At 41.3% G+C, this 16,675-nt stretch overlaps 1 protein-coding gene across 2 annotated transcripts; it reads right to left on the bottom strand.

Annotated features, from left to right (window-relative positions):
- Positions 1 to 791: 791 nt before the first annotated feature.
- Positions 792 to 15,533, bottom strand: LOC106576268 (probable polypeptide N-acetylgalactosaminyltransferase 8). Of its 2 annotated transcripts, XM_045699887.1 has the most exons (12): positions 15,301 to 15,533; positions 14,752 to 15,005; positions 4,377 to 4,623; positions 3,970 to 4,136; positions 3,673 to 3,856; positions 3,363 to 3,560; positions 3,044 to 3,158; positions 2,678 to 2,863; positions 2,275 to 2,412; positions 2,013 to 2,108; positions 1,690 to 1,854; positions 792 to 1,577 (listed from the first exon to the last, which is right to left on the bottom strand). In XM_045699887.1, exons 2-12 carry the CDS (start codon positions 14,942 to 14,944, stop codon positions 1,443 to 1,445), a joined length of 1,824 nt encoding a protein of 607 aa, XP_045555843.1. In that variant the 5' UTR covers positions 14,945 to 15,005; positions 15,301 to 15,533; the 3' UTR covers positions 792 to 1,442. The 2 variants fall into 2 exon arrangements, with proteins under 2 accessions (XP_045555843.1, XP_045555842.1); XM_045699886.1 differs by lacking the exon at positions 15,301 to 15,533 and having other exon boundaries at positions 14,752 to 15,172.
- Positions 15,534 to 16,675: the final 1,142 nt, after the last annotated feature.

Below are 16,675 nucleotides of genomic sequence, written 5' to 3'. Positions count from 1 at the left end.
TAGAAACAAAAGCATGGCACTCGACTAGAGCAGTGGTTCCCAAACGTTTTATAGTCCCATACCCCTTAAAACATTCAACCTCCAGCTGCGTACTGCCTCTGGCCCCAGGGTCAGCGCACTCTAAAATGTAGTTTTTTGCCATCATTGTAAGCCTGCCATACACACACTGCACAATACATTTATTAAACATAAGAATGAGTGTGAGTTTTTGTCACAACCCTGCTCGTGGGAAGTAACAAAGAGCTCTTATAGGACCAGGGCACAAATAATAATATAATAACAATCAATCATTTTGCGCTTTATTTAACCATCTTACATATAAAACCTTATTTGTTCATCAAAAATTGTGAATAACTCACCACAGGTTAATGAGAAGGGTGTGCTTGAAAGGATGCACATAACTCTGTATTGGAGAGAGTCAATCTTAAATAATTTTCCACGCACAGTCTGTGCCCGAATTTAGTTTTTCATGCTAGTGAGGGCCGAGAACCCACTCTCACATCAGGTATGTGGTTGCAAAGGGCATTTAGTGTCTTAACAATGTGGAAAAAGTAAAGGGGTCTGAATACTTTCCGAATGCACTGTTTAACTCCCTGCCACCAGAGCTGTAAGAGAGAGGGCCGACCATCCATGGGATAAGTTCATCTCTGAGAGCTCATAGAGCAGTCGAGGATGGGACTTCAAAACTACACTGATGTCAACTCAGCTCTATATGATGTCAATGCAGAAAAATATTCTTTGACCCTCTTTGGTGAAAATCTACAGTGAATCAGTAACAAACCACAAATGAGTGTACATACAGGAATCATATTTATTATTTCTCTGCATTTACATTCAGGACCAAGAAGAACACAGCTCAATAGCATTCCACATTCTGTGAAGAAACTGTACATCTGTCCCCATGAAGTTATGTCCAACCAGCAGTTCACTAAGATCACACAGTCATCTCACTGCTGACCACTGATTGGCTTTTCCAAGTGTAATGATAATGCTGTGTTCATAAAGAAGTGGTAAGGTGGTAATTACCAGTTGTGAAGTCGTAAATATCAGTTGGATGTATTCACGTGCTTTGAACTCGTTGAGAAACTCAGATTGGCTAATGGCCAACAAGCTGCGTCAACCATAAACTAAAAGTAGAGCTATCATGTTAGTACAAAAATTATAGTGTTCAAAAACTTTGTGTAAATAATATTTTGTTGTTGCATTTAACTATTGAAAATGCTGTTGAAAAGGTCATTTCCTTAGTAGGTGAGGTCAGCATCTGGGAGATGGGATGATAGACGAGTTTCCCACTGGTAATTACCAGTTGGAAGGGTGTTCAAGTGGATTTTTAACAATCGTATGTGGTAAATACCACCTTCCCACATGCTTATGATCACAGCATAACTCCTATAGTCCTGCTGTATTGTTTCTGGTCCAGTAGGCCTAACTATCTCAGTGTATCAGAAGTCTTTTATCACATTCCGTATTAACCAGTGCTGCCCACTACACTCCTGAATGATGAGCTGGTAGTAAGTGTCCTCCCCTAGGGCAATCTCCAGACATCTCTTTGTCTGCCTGTTCTGGATGGCTTTTCCCTGTAAAACACAGCAAACATTTCACTGTACATCACACTAAAGTCAAAGACATCTCCCGTGTTTCCAACAGTTTATAGGCATCAATTTCCCTATTTCATGTTGGAGTGCTTACCTGTTGAAATTCCCAGAGCATGTGGAATCCCTTCTGCTTGGCCTCGTTGCACTCATACAGTCCTGGGGTTTGAGTGCCAATGTCCATCAGACAGCGATTACTGTTGTACTTGTGAAACTTGATGCCTCCAATGTAGATCTCCCCGCTGGCTCGATAATAACAGTTCTAGACAGAGAGGATAGATATTTAGACTTTTCTGTATCTGTGGTATTGACAGTACTTTGCATTGTGGTATGGGTTGAGTCCCGGCTCTGCTATGGGATGGACCATATTATATATACCATTAGTTAAATTCTAAAATACTAAGCAATGATTCTACAAACCTGTGGATAAAAATAATGGCATCCATGTAAAATAGGTGTGTTCCCCGGAACTGGGCCTTGATCTATACAGAGATCCATCTTCAGGTCATTGACCAGCTGTTGATTTTATGGACACAGATGAAACAGTTATAAAAGTGCAAATTCCTATCCTGATAATGAGTTGGATTTATGACCCTGCATCCTATTGAAGAAATAATGGCATGCACCAAACATAGTTGGTGAGGAAATTCCAGAACAACAAAAACATTTTAGCATCACTCACAGCTCCATAACCAAGCAAGTCACCCAGGGGGTCTAACATGGGATACACGTTATCCAGATACCACTGGAAGGGTTTGCAGTTCAGACTCTTTCTTAACTTCTTCCTCTCTGAAACATCCCCAATGTCTATGCCATGATCCTGTGGTGAGAAAGAGGAAGAGTTCTAAATCAGAAGCACAGGCTATGTGAGTAATCCACCTATTATCTACTTGATGATGGCTTAACGCCATTTTACATAGATCCTATGATCTTTATTATGGCATTGAGTAATAGACCATTTTTATAATATTGACTGTCTAGTCTACCTATTTTTAAACACAAAGCATACATAACAGCAGTGATTGTTATTCCATAGGAGCAGCTGAACAAAAGCTACTTTTTGAATAGTTTCTTGTGTACAGTACCTTCAGTGGGAGGTTCCAGGCGACGTTGACATTATGTTTGTATTCATCCATCCAGACCTCAGCCACTCTCAGAGCATTCCTCTTCATTGTAATGCTCAGGTCTGGGAGATAGGGTTTATGGGCCCTCTCGATGTGGGCTATTTTAGAACAAGGTATGACCTCGACACTTCCACCACACAGCCACACCTAGACACACCAAACACCAAGAGACAAGGACGAGTTTATAGATATGGACTGAAGTGTCTGGATGTTGGACGTAGATTGGTTTGTTCAAACTGAACGACTCAAGAACAGAAAGCAATTCTGCAAACACAAGTCTGCTTTGATTTCTAACATTCATTCATAAACTGTAGCAGAGGGGCTTACCCGGATACCCAGTTCAACATTTTCACCTCCATAGATCTTCATACCACCATCCAGAGCACCAATTTCCCCAAAGAACAGGCGATCAACCACTAGTATGCCCATAATGGAGGGGCTCCTGACAAACATACACAACAAATCATGGTAATTTCTAAAAGGGGAGATGTGACATTCATTTTAATGAATAGATAACGCAAAATGACAATACAGGTGTAAATATTAGGTAAGATTTTTCGCCCAAAGCTGTGCTTTCCTTTTCGCCTATTCAAACAGACTTGTGAAACAGGACTATCATCCGATGATGAAATCACAAACAACTCACTTTCCTGGCTGTGACGCATCTTTTAAGTCATACCACTCAGGTCTGAAGGACTCGTACATACACCACAGGGCCCAGTCAAAGGCATTTGCACTCGGCAAATAACGTGTGACTGTCAAGTCATCGAAATGGACTTTGTCAAACACCGGTGACAACACCAACGTGCGGTCCTCCTTTATCCGAGCTAACAGAGGCTCTGCCCTGTTCACAGACACACAGAGTGAAAACATTGCGTTAAAGGAGACTTTAACATTGTGTTAAAAGAGAAAAAAATATCACTGAGTGTCTTTATAATATAAACCATTCAGACTACCATTCCACGTGGACTTCTATGTGGGCATCCAAGATGGCCACCACGTCTCCTTCAGCTTCCCTCCACCCTGAGAGGCGGGCCTGTGTGAGACCGAGCTGCTCCAGGTGTCTCACTCTCTTCACCAGGCCCGGACGCTCTTCATGGATGAAGCTGATGTAGGCATCCAACTTCTCCTTTAGGTCCTCTGGGAAAGCAGACACTTGCAAATCACAAATCAACAATGGTTGAAAGCCACACTTGAGTTCAAATATACTTTCAAATGTTTCTATGCGGAGAGCCTTGACAAATTAGGCGAACCATTGGAGCTGTGGTCATCCACCAGTATGATGTCTTTGAGCAGGCGTTGGGGGGTCTTGTTTATGATGCTGCGGACGGCTCTCTTGATGATTGACAGGGCCTCGTCCAAGTAGATCAACACCACGCTGATGGTGGGCAGGTCATGGGGGTACTGGTGATTAGCACACCTGACAGGCACAACAAAAACATTTGGTCTACCTCATATCATTCATTCACTTCACCAAAGCTGCTGTTTCACTCTTAAAGTTAGTCCATTTCAAAGTCATTCGTCAAATTGCATTAAAAGTGCTGGAGATGGAATTGACCTTGGATGACCGCAATGGAACAGACTGCTTAGAATTCAGAAGTCTTGAGTTATCCATCATTTTTTGTGTAGAGGTGGCAGAGAGATGAGGAAAAGGATTTACTTAGGATCACGGGTATCAGGGATTTCTCTGTTCAGGGGTAGTCTGTCACTCAGGAAGACGTTGTATCCATACATCTGAAACAGCCTCTCTGCCTCTTTCTGCTCCTCCTCTGAGAGCTCATCACCCCAGCTTGTAAACAGAGCTGAGTTGGGGTACATCTTCTTCACCACCTTCCTCTCCTTCTTGACCTCGGTAGCCTTCACAGCCTGCCCCTCTTTCAGACTGATCCCGTTGTTGACTGACTTCACTGTGGACACATGACAGCTGCTCATTAATTGGTTGTTTCTGTGTATTTCAGATTGTTTAAGGCTGCCAGAATCAATGAAAGTCACTCCTTTTGATACACACAGATTATGACCGAGTTTACATAACTACTGTTTGCATTTGATTTTTAAAAAGTTGATTAATAAGGTTTGTTCTGCCCTGGAGGATTACCTTGAAGTAAATGTTGTAAATTTGTAAAAGTAAACAATGTGGCAAATTTTGGCACACAGAAGTTGGTAGATCAAAATGTAACACATTTTGTACAACAAACAACAGTATGCACGATTAAAGAACATTCTAAAATTATTATTGGACATATTTTATAGATTTTAGCTAATCCTTTACTTGTTTATTTAAACCCTTTATTTAATTGACAATAAATGTGACCGACCGCCTCAATTCAGTTTTATGTTGTAAAATTTTAAATTGTGTTTTTTACATTAGATAAAAGTAGAGACTCAGAGCTAGAAAATGGTATATCATACACTGCAGTTGAGGAACAATGCAAAAGTAATTCTGCATTGAAAGTTGATCAACTTGGAAGAAAATGGCCCTTGGTACATCTACTAGACAACTCTTCTTTGCCTTCACCTATTCAGCAATGTTCACACCCTCTTAAGCCTTAGCCGCACCCGTCTCTTTAAGGATTCTCGTGAGGACGTGCTAAACGGAGTAAATAGTTTAGTAAACAACCAAAGATTTCAATACAAAAAGTAGTAGCCTACAATAATGAAAAACTCTAGGTAAAAATACACTTTATCTAGTCCTTGGCCTATATCCTAATCTAACTTTGATGCAGGTCATGTTTTTCTTTACATTACCGTCTCTGGTAAACACAAAAACAAAGTGTCCAGATAAAAATATGTTATACATTTTTGGAATTTTTTGATTACGCTTACACACTAAATTGATGGGTCATGTGAAGGAAATGCCTCTCTCTAATGTCAATATGCCTTTTCTCCTGCTATTTCGGTTAGTTCTTATTGTTTTATTTAACTGTAGAGGCCCCAGTCCCCCCAGCAACATCTAGCTAAGTGGATGGGTCACTATTGTCTAGACATGTACAGTAAACATGTTCATGAAATACAGTAGATGGCCGTAATCACCTGGATATCTTGATGGGTCATGGAATCATATGGCGAAGTGGAGTCTTTTGTTTAGACATGTGAACATGTTTAGACATGTATAGACATCTTGTTAAATCCAAGATGCCGTAGCAGTCGGACGTGTGTTTGTCTTGTCCCGTGTATATAGTCTTTCTTCGTTTTTTTCGTATATATTTTAATCTCACTTTCCATCTAAGAACTAAATATAGTTTCCTGCAATCCGCCTCACCCAATGTGGTACAGATATGCTATTTTTATACTTTTTAACTGGAACCTCCATCAGAGGCTAGCCAGCAAACTAGCTACAAGCTAGTAGTCATTGTTAGCCACTGCTAGTGGTCTTCACTTTTAGCTCGGACACCAGCTAGCTTTAGCTCGGTCAATACCTGCCAGTCTGCACAGCGCGATATCAACCCAGAGCATATCGAAGCATATCAGACTGCTTTTCTCTACCACATCACTGGATTCCTGCCGCAAGCTCTGGACCATTACACTGGATCATCGCAGCTAGCTAGCTGCAATCGAGTGGCTATTGCTGGCTAACGCTCTGTCCTGAAGCAAGAACCAGTTAGCCTTGAGCTAGCCTCGAGCTATGCCCATCTCCCGACTGGCCGACGAATGTATACCAGCTAACTCTTGGGCTACAATACCTCTTTTGCCAATTGGCCTGGACCCTTTATTGTCGACACCGAGCCCCGTTGATCCATCACGACTGGTCTGCTGACGTAATCGTCCGATGTGGCCTGAGGATTTTCCATTGCGATGTCACCGAAGACCCATCTGCTAGCTCCGGCCTGCTAGCTTTCTGAACGTCGTGGCTCCCGCTCGCCTAGCGTAGTAGCGACTACCAAACGGCTCCCTGACTCACATATTGCTGCTCATTGGACCCTATGATCACTCAGCTACACAGCTGATGCCTGCTGGACTGTTCACTAACATGGTACCTCATGTTGTTTATCTGTCAACCCAAGCCTTGAACTCAGGTCCTGTGTGTACCTAACTGACCCTCTCTGCCCATTCATTGCCATTTACCCGTTGTTGTCCTAACTCTCCTGATCAACACCTGTGATTGCTTTATGCCTCTCTCTAATGTCAATATGCCTTTTCTCCTACTATTTCGGTTAGTTCTTATTGTTTTATTTAACTGTAGAGCACCCAGTCCCACTAAACATGCCTTAGATAGCTCTTTTGTTTCCCCCCCCCCCTCACACATGCGGAGACCTCACCAGGCTTAACTGGTGCCTCCAAAGATGCAACCTCTCTCATTGTCACTCAATGCCTAGGTTTCCTCCACTGTTCTCACACCCTACCATACCCTTGTCTGTACATTATGCCCTGAATCTATTCTACCACGCCCAGAAATCTGCTCCTTTTATTCTCTGTTCCCAACGCACTAGATGACCAGTTCTTATAGCCTTTAGCCAGACCTTTATCCTACTCCTCCTCTGTTCCTCTGGTGATGTAGAGGTTAACCCAGGCCCTGTAGCCCTCAGTACTACACCTATTCCCCAGGCGCTCTCATTTGTTGACTTCTGTAACAGTAAAGGCCTTGGTTTCATGCATGTTAATATCAGAAGCCTCCTCCCTACGTTTGTTTTATTCACTGCTTTAGCACACTCAGCCAACCCTGATGTCCTAGCCGTGTCTGAATCCTGGCTTAGGAAGGCCACCAAAAATTCCAAAATTTCCATCCACAACTAAAACATTTTCCGTCAAGATAGAACTGCCAAAGAGGGCGGAGTTGCAATCTACTGCAGAGATAGCCTGCAGAGTTCTGTCATGCTTTCCAGGTCTGTGCCAAAACAGTTCGAGCTTCTACTTTTAAAAATCTACCTTTCCAGAAATAAGTCTCTCACTGTTGCCGCTTGTTATAGACCCCCCCCTCAGCCCCCAGCTGTGCCCTGGACACCATATGTGAATTGATTGCCACCCATCTATCTTCAGAGTTCGTACTGTTAGGTGACCTAAACTGGGATATGCTTAACAACCCAGCCGTCCTACAATCTAAGCTAGATGCCCTCAATCTCAGACAAATTTCAAGGAACCTACAAGGTACAACCCTAAATCCGTAAACATGGGCACCCTCATAGATATCATCCTGACCAACTTGCCCTCTAAATACACCTCTGCTGTCTTCAACCAGGATCTCAGCAATCACTGCCTCATTGCCTGCGTCCGTTATGGGTCCGCGGTCAAACGACCTGTCTAACGCTCACTGTCTAACGCTCCCTAAAACATTTCAGCTGGCGGGCCTTTCTAATCGAACTGGCCCGGGTATCCTGGAAGGATATTGACCTCATCCTGTCAGTAGAGGACGTCTGGTTGTTCTTTAAAAGTGCTTTCCTCACCATCTTAAATAAGCATGCCCCTTTCAAAAAATGTTGAACTAAGAGCAGATATAGCCCTTGGTTCACTCCAGACTTTACTGCCCTCGACCAGCACAAAAACATCCTGTGGTGTACAGCATTAGCATTGAATAGCCCCCGCGATATGCAACTTTTCAGGGAAGTCAGGAACCAATATACACAGGCAGTTAGAAAAGCAAAGGCTAGCTTTTTCAAACAGAAATTTGCATCTTGTAGCACTAATTCCCAAAAAGTTTGGGAGACTGTAAAGTCCATGGAGAATAAGAGCACCTCCTCCCAGCTGCCCACTGCACTGAGGCTAGGAAACACTGTCACCTCCGATAAATCTACGATAATCTAGAATTTCAAGAAGCTTTTTTCTACGGTTGGCCATGCTTTCCACCTGGCTACCCCTCCCCCGGCCAACAACTCTGCACAATGCTTCTCCTTCACCCAAATCCAGATAGCTGATGTTCTGAAAGAGCTGCAAAATCTGGACCCCTACAAATCAGCTGGGTTAGACAATCTGGACCCTCTTTTTCTAAAATTATCCGCCGAAATTGTTGCAACCCTTATTACTAGCCTGTTCAACCTCTCTTTCGTATCGTCTGAGATCCCTAAAGATTGTAAAGCTAACGCGGTCATCCCCCTCTTCAAAGGGGGAGACACTCTAGACCCAAACTGTTACAGACCTATATCCATCCTGCCCTGCCTTTCTAAAGTCTTCGAAAGCCAAGTTAAAACCTGTTGGGGCTAGGGGGTAGCAATGAACCCTGAGACGGGATTGCTAGCAAGGCTGGAAATTCAAAACATCAAAAATCGAATAATTTCAATTTCTCAAACAATCAACTATTTTACACAATTTAAAAGATAAACACCTCCTTAATCTAACCACATTGTTCGATTTTCAAAGAGGCTTTACGGCAAAAGCATAAAGTTAGATTATGTTAGGACAGTACATAGCCACAAAAGTACAAACATCCATTTTCAATTCAAGGTCAGGCGTCACCAAAAGCAGAAACCAGCTAAAATTATGCACTAACCTTTGACAATCTCCATCAGATGACACTCCTAGGACATTATGTTATACAATAGATGCATTTTTTGTTCCATCAAGTTCATATTTATATCCAAAAACAGCATTTTACAGTAGCGGTGAAATTCAGATTTTTTTCTTCTCTGAAATGCTTCCGGTGAACAACGTTACAAATTACAAAATTACTATTCGAAAACATTGGTAAATTATAATATTGTCATTCAAATATTCATAGTTTAACATTTCGTAAATGCTACTGCATTGCCAGATTTCAAAATAACTTTACTGGGAAATCACAATTTGCAATAAACCGGGTGCTGTGCGAAGAACAATAGGCTAGGCTATACAGGTTAGCACCATCTTGTAACCATGTAATATCAAAATTACTATTGTCAATAATCCCTTACCTTTGATTATCTTCATCCATTGGCACTTCCAGGAATCCCATGTCCACAACAAATGTGGTTTCTTTCAACAAAGTTCATAATAGATGTCCAAATAACTCCAAGTTGTTAGCGCTTCGGTAGGCTACTAAAAAGTAGCGTGGGGGGGGGGGGGGGGGAGTCACGGCGAAAAGTAAAAAAAATTATCTATTTACGTTCGTTCAAACATGTCAAACGTTGTTTTGCATCAATCTTTAGAGCCATTTTTAACGTGAAACATCAGTAATGTTTCAACCCGACCTCTCCTGTGTCTTGAAAAACGTATTTGAAAAATGTATCGCATCACATGATTGCGCAGGTGCAGCCAATAATGAAGTGACGACATCCCAGGGAGGTCAACTTCTCTTCCTTGTCATCCGGTCTCTGTTCATCATAGACGCTTCAAACAACTTTATAAAGATCGTTGACATCTAGTGGAAGCCGTAGGAAGTGCGAAATGAATCCTTTGTCACTGTGTTATCTATAACAATGACTCAAAAAAAATAGTACAGCCACAAAATTATTTTTTTTTCTCAGGTTTTTTGCCTGCCATATGAGTTTTGTTATACTTACAGACACCATTCAAACAGTTTTAGAAAATTCAGAGTGTTTTCTATCCAAATCTGGTAATAATATGCATATCCTAGCTTCTGAGTTGGTGTAGGAGGCAGTTAAAAATGGGCACATGTTTTTTTCAAAATTCTCAATACTGCCCCCTGGCCCCAACAGGTTAACAAACAGATAACCGACCATTTCGAATCCCACCATACCTTCTCCACTATGAAATCTGGTTTCCGAGCTGGTCATGGGTGCACCTCAGCCACGCTCAAGGTCCTAAACGATATCATAACCGCCATCGATAACAAACAGTACTGTGCAGCCGTCTTTATCGACCTGGCCACGGCTTTCGATTCTGTCAATCACCGCATTCTTATCGGCAGACTCAATATCCTGGGTTTCTCAAATGACTGCCTCGCCTGGTTCACCAACTACTTCTCAGATAGAGTTCAGTGTGTCAAATCGGAGGGCCTGTTGTCTGGACCTCTGGCAGTCTCAATGGGGGAGCCATAGGGTTAAATTCTTGGGCCGACTCTTTTCTCTGTATATATCAATGATGTCGCTCTTGCTGCTGGTGATTCTCTGATCCACCTCTACGCAGACGACACCTTTCTGTATACAGTTGAAGTCGGAAGTTTACATATACCTTAGCCAAATACATTTAAACTCAGTTTTTCACAATTCCTGACATTTAATCCTAGTAAAAATTCCCTGTTTTAGGTCAGTTAGGATCACCACTTTATTTTAAGAATGTAAAATGTCAGAATAATAGTAGAGAGAATTATTTATTTCAGCTTTTATTTATTTCATCACATTCCCAGTGGGTCAGAAGTTCACATACACTCAATTAGTATTTGGTAGCATTGCCTTTAAATTGTTTAACGTGGGTCAAAAGTTTCGGGTAGCCTTCCACAAGCTTCCCACAATAAGTTGGGTGAATTTTGGCCCATTCCTCCTGACAGAGCTGGTGTAACTGAGTCAGGTTTTTAGGCCTCCTTGCTCACACATGCTTTTTCAGTTCTGCCCACAAATTTTCGACTTGATTGAGGTTAGGGCTTTGTGATGGCCACTACAATACCTTGACTTTGTTGACCTTAAGCCATTTTGCCACAACTTTGGAAGTATGCTTGGGGTCATTGTCCATTTGGAAGACCCATTTGCGACCAAGCTTTAACTTCCTGACTGATGTCTTGAGATGTTGCTTCAATATATCCACATAATTTTTCTGCTTCATGATGCCATCTATTTTGTGAAGTGCACTAGGCCCTCCTGCAGCAAAGCACCCCCACAACATGATGCTGCCACCCCCGTGCTTCATGGTTGGGATGGTGTTATTCGGCTTGCAAGCCCGCCCCCCTTTTCCTCCAAACATAACAATGGTCCTTATGACCAAACAATTCTATTTTTGTTTCATCAGACCAGAGGACATTTCTCAAAAAAGTACGATCTTTGTCCCCATGTGCAGTTGCAAACCGTAGTCTTTCTTTTTTATGGCGATTTTTTTAGCAGTGGCTTCTTCCTTGCTGAGCGCCCTTTCAGGTTATGCCTATAAAGGAGTCGTTTTACTGTGGATATAGATACTTTTGTACCTGTTTCCTCCAGCATCTTCACATGGTCCTTTGCTGTTGTTCTTGGATTGATTTGCACTTTTCGCACCAAAGTACGTTCATCTCTAGGAGATAGAATGCATCTCCTTCCTGAGCGGTATTATGGCTGCGTGGTCCAGCCTAATCTTATTACATTTGCACACATTGTACACAGATTTTTCTATTGTGTAATTGACTGTATGTTTGTTTATCCCATGTGTAACTCTGTGTTGTTGTTTTTGTCGCACTGCTTTGCTTTATCTTCGCCAGGAAGCAGTTGTAAATAAGATCTTGTTCTCAACTGGCCTTCCTGGTTATATAAAGGTGAAATATATATTTTTTAAGAAATTTAAAAAACATGTAGCTTACTAGCTAGCTAGCTAAACAATCAACCGGATAATCCCAACTCATGTTACTACCAATACAAACATTATCATACCTGTAGTATGAACCTTTAGGTAGCTAAAGCTAACAACTAGGTTCAATGTCAGCTAGCTAACATTAGACTATAACTAGCAATGCAAATGGATTTCTGATTTGAATAACATTTCAACACAGATCACACACGTAACGTTAGCTAGCGATCCAGCAAGCTAACGTTCGCTAGCTAGCTAACTGTATGATTTAACTTGCAATGAAAACAACTTTGACAAAATTAGAAACTTAGAATATCTGAAAATGTTGCATGACTTTTACTCATATACATGGATGAACGCTTCACGGCAGACTGGAACCATTTAACTCCATTTTGATTGTAGCTACATTTTATTTGGCCAGCATTGTGTCAACTCATTTCATTTCATATTGACTGTGGTGTGTGCAGAAAGTAGCCCATCACTTTTTCCAACTGATCTGTCAATAGCGCCTGCTAAATTCAGGGCATCAATGTTGTTGAGAAAAGCAGAAAAACTTTTGTACTTCTCTATGGCTAACCTTGCAAATTTTCAAAACCAGAGCGTGGTAGAAAGGACTATCAACACATACTGAGCAGTTTATGTTATAGACAGAAGCATGCTACATGGCACACCAATCCAAATTCACCTCCCAGAATGTCCATCCCATTCATTATCTCAGCCAATAATGGCTAGCAGGAAAGTTCCTGTCTTTTTCCGTGGTTAAACCAACTAGTCTCGTAATTTAAATGTTTTATTCGTATTTACAGATGGAATACAAGTTTGTTATTAACGCACATGAAAGTTCACTTTCCAGAAGGCATTTCTGCCTTAAAACACAGTTTTATAAAAAAAATAATGTTTACTTTCAAATGCCTCTCCTATGAAATAGTGATGTGTGACATACGCCTAGTTTCCTGAACAAGTCACAAATTCCCTTTCACAATAATCCATGTCAAATGTGAAATAACTTTTTGGGAGATCAACTCTAGATGTAGGCTCATGCTAGACTCAAATTGGTTCTCAATTAAATAAAGGGTTTAACAAAACTTAAATGCATTTAATAAATAAAGATCTTTAGGGTTACGTCACCAAATAATTATGTCACCAAATAATTTATTCAAATACACTGTTTTGCAATGAAGGTCTAAAGTAACTTCAAAATCACTGTCTGGGGTAGCACCATGGTGTAGCCGGAGGACATCTAGCTTCCGTCCTCCTCTGGCTAAATTGACTTCAATACAAAACCTAGGAGGCTCGTAGGCCTCACCTCCTTCCATAGACATACATGGTAATTGTGACCACTTCCATTGGACTTCCTCCAACCAATCAAAGCTTTATCAATATGAACTGACATGTTGTCCATCCAATCATAGAATTAGGATCAGAGAACGAACCTAGTGTGTGGAAAGTGAGAATATGATTCACTGGAATGAATCAGTCAACATAATAGTGATGACAGATGTGAGTAAATGTTTTATAAGGCCTACAGCTGCATAGGCCTGCATGATGCAAACATGCATAAAGCAAGCTCAGCCCTGTGAGTTCTGTTGTCTATCAGTTGTTGTCTATGTGTCTGGGTAGAGTAAACCCCCTGCTAATCCAGTCTAAATATAATTTATATCAACAAATATAAGTTAGCTGCAATTTGACAGGGGTTTCATCCACACCTGGGCCAGGAGTCTTTCTCAGGAGTTTTTTTTAAACCATGTGACCTGATTAGTAAAACCCGGTCCCATCATAGCCCATATAAAACCTTTTTACAACTGATTAATCACTGTCATACTTTATAGGGTCCAGAGTTTTCCTAGTTAGGTTAGCATATAAGGAACAACTCCAGGCCCCAGGGGGTAAAAATTGCCCCACCACTCTGGGACCTATGGTGCCACCAGTCTTCTTGCAGTTGTCAGTTATCAGGTATGTGGATGATCAGGGATTTATTCCAGAACGTTTCTTGAGCTACTTTGATGTGTCAAGTGGGCGAGATGCGCAGTCTGTGTTTGACTTTGTGAATTTTGAGAGTTAACTTCATAGAGTTGTGCAAACCTATGATGGCACAGCTGTAATGGAGTGTATCTGCTATTTATATTTACAGCTAAGTCCCCTCCTGTTCCATGATTAAGAGGTGATGACCACGTCACTCCACTACCATTGTCAACTCTCTCATTACATGAACTGAAGTCACTTCTCATGTGCAGGCTCATTTATTTTATTTAACCTTTATTTAACTAGGCAAGTCAGTTAAGAACAAATTCTTATTTACAATGACGGCCAAACCCGGACGACGCTGGGCCAATTGTGCACCCCCCTATGGGAATCCCAACCATGGCCGGATGTGATACAGCTTGGATTCAAACCAGTGACGCCTCTTGCACTGAGATGCAGTGCCTTAGACTGCTGTGCCACTCGGGAGTCCAGTTATTGTGAGTAAGGGTACAATTACTTTTTCACACTAAGGAATTTGGTGTTGCATAACTTCATTAAGTAAATAAAACAAGTGTCCATTTTTTGTATTATTTGTAAACTCAGGTTCCCTTTATCTAATATTAGGCTTTGGTTGAAGATCTGATAACATTCAGCATCAAACATATGCAATAATAGAGAAAATCTGAAAGGGGGCCAATACTTTTTCACAGCACTTTTAAATGAAGGAGATTGACACTCACCCAACTTCTCGATGTGAGCCTCCATCTTCTCCAGCCTGTTGAGCATGTCCTGGCCCCTGACCGAGTCATCCTGATGGGCCCTCTGCAGTCTTTCCCCATGAGAATGAACCTCCCGCTTAATGGATGTGATGTAGAGTATTCCAGCGGCCATGGCCAGCAAAGAAGCCAGCCCTCGAACCCAGCTTTGCCTCATCGTCCTTCTGCGTGTGAGCGCTCAGCCTGGGGATACCTCTCTCACTGAGATCCAGGCTCGCCTGAATGAGGGAGGGGTGATGTAATAGAAAGTTACAAGTGAAGAAAAGAGAAGAGCAGTCGCAGATAGTCAATCAAAAATCGATTTATTTTACTAAACAGAGAGTAACCTCCAGCACAGAAGCAGAGAACATGTCTAACTGGCGTTCTCTGGAAACACCCTTGTACCCTATCCTTAAATACCAGCCTGGGAGGCTTGTAGGAAGTCAAAAGGCAGTGACTTTGTCAGCTGCTACAGAATCACAGTGTTTCACACAATATAATAGTAATCAGTGTATCCTCTGTCATTGTACCTACAGTCTTGTGTCAACCATATCAGCAGTTACGAGTTTAATCCATAACATACAGCCTCTAATCTAGTGACCATCAACCCGAGTGTTACAAATAGAACACTGGAAATCACCTGTATTACACAAACTCTAAATTAAATATGTGACCGACCGGCTCGATTCAGTCTTATGTAGCAAAATATGAAAGTAGACTTAGCGCTAGAAAATGGTATATCATACATGACAGTTGAGAAACAATGGAAAAGTAATTTGAAAGTTGAAAACTTTGAATGTTGATAAACTTGAAACCCCAGTTTTGAGAAAATGGCAGTGGAATGTTTTGTTAGACCTACTGGAGAGCTCTTCTGTCTACACCCATTCAACGTCTTTCACACCCTCTTAAGCGTCAGCCCCAACTGTCTCTTTAAGGATTCACATGTGAGGCCATGTGCTAAACAGTGAATACAGTCGTGTACTAAACATCCAGAGATTTCAAGACTAAAGGCTGGTTTACACTATGTCTATCAACATGTCTGTATACAGTTGTCATTCATTATTACAGGAAACTCACAACAAGATCATTATTTAACCTGTTGGGGGTAGGGGGCAGTATTTGCACGGCCGGATAAAAAACGTACCCCATTCAATCTGGTTATCACCCTTCTTTACCATTTGGATAGTGTCTTGAACGCACGAACAAAACAGAGGATATTTGAACATAACTATGGATTATTTTGAACCAAACCAACATTTGTTATTGAAGTAGAAGTCCTGGGAGTGCATTCTGACGAAGAACAGCAAAGGTAATAACATTTTTCTTATAGTAAATCGGACTTTGGTGAGGGCTAAACTTGCTGGGTGTCTAAATAGCTAGCCCTGTGATGCTATCTACTTAGAATATTGCAAAATGTGCTTTCACCGAAAAGCTATTTTAAAATCGGACATAGCGAGTGCATAGAGGAGTTCTGTATCTATAATTCTAAACATAATTGTTATGTTTTTTGTGAACGTTTATCGTGAGTAATTTAGTAAATTCACCGGAAGTTTGCGGGGGGTATGCTAGTTCTGAACGTCACATGCTAATGTAAAAAGCTGGTTTTTGATATAAATATGAACTTGATTGAACAAAACATGCATGTATTGTATAACATAATGTCCTAAGATTGTCATCTGATGAAGATCATCAAAGGTTAGTGCTGCATTTAGCTGTGATTTGGGTTTATGTGACATTATATGCTAGCTTGAAAAATGGGTGTCTGATTATTTCTGGCTGGGTACTCTGCTGACAATCTAATGTTTTGCTTTCGTTGTAAAGCCTTTTTGAAATCGAACAGTGTGGTTAGATTAACGAGAGTCTTGTCTTTAAAATGGTGTAAAATAGTCATATGTTTGAGAAATTGAAG

Source organism: Salmo salar, chromosome ssa17 (genome assembly GCF_905237065.1).
Source record: "Salmo salar chromosome ssa17, Ssal_v3.1, whole genome shotgun sequence".
Taxonomy (NCBI): Eukaryota; Metazoa; Chordata; class Actinopteri; order Salmoniformes; family Salmonidae; genus Salmo; species Salmo salar.
Note: the sequence above shows the minus strand (reverse complement) of the source record. Positions and strands in the feature narration are given on the sequence as shown.

Bases quoted from the DNA above. Each gene is read 5' to 3' on its own strand.
- LOC106576268 (XM_045699887.1), bottom strand. From the start codon at position 14,944: ATGAGGCAAAGCTGGGTTCGAGGGCTGGCTTCTTTGCTGGCCATGGCC. The intron at 4,137-4,376 runs GTAAATCCTTTT...TGTGCCTGTCAG, and splicing joins CCTGATACCCGTGATCCTAA to GTGTGCTAATCACCAGTACC. The intron at 2,413-2,677 runs GTACTGTACACA...TTCTCACCACAG, and splicing joins CCTGGAACCTCCCACTGAAG to GATCATGGCATAGACATTGG.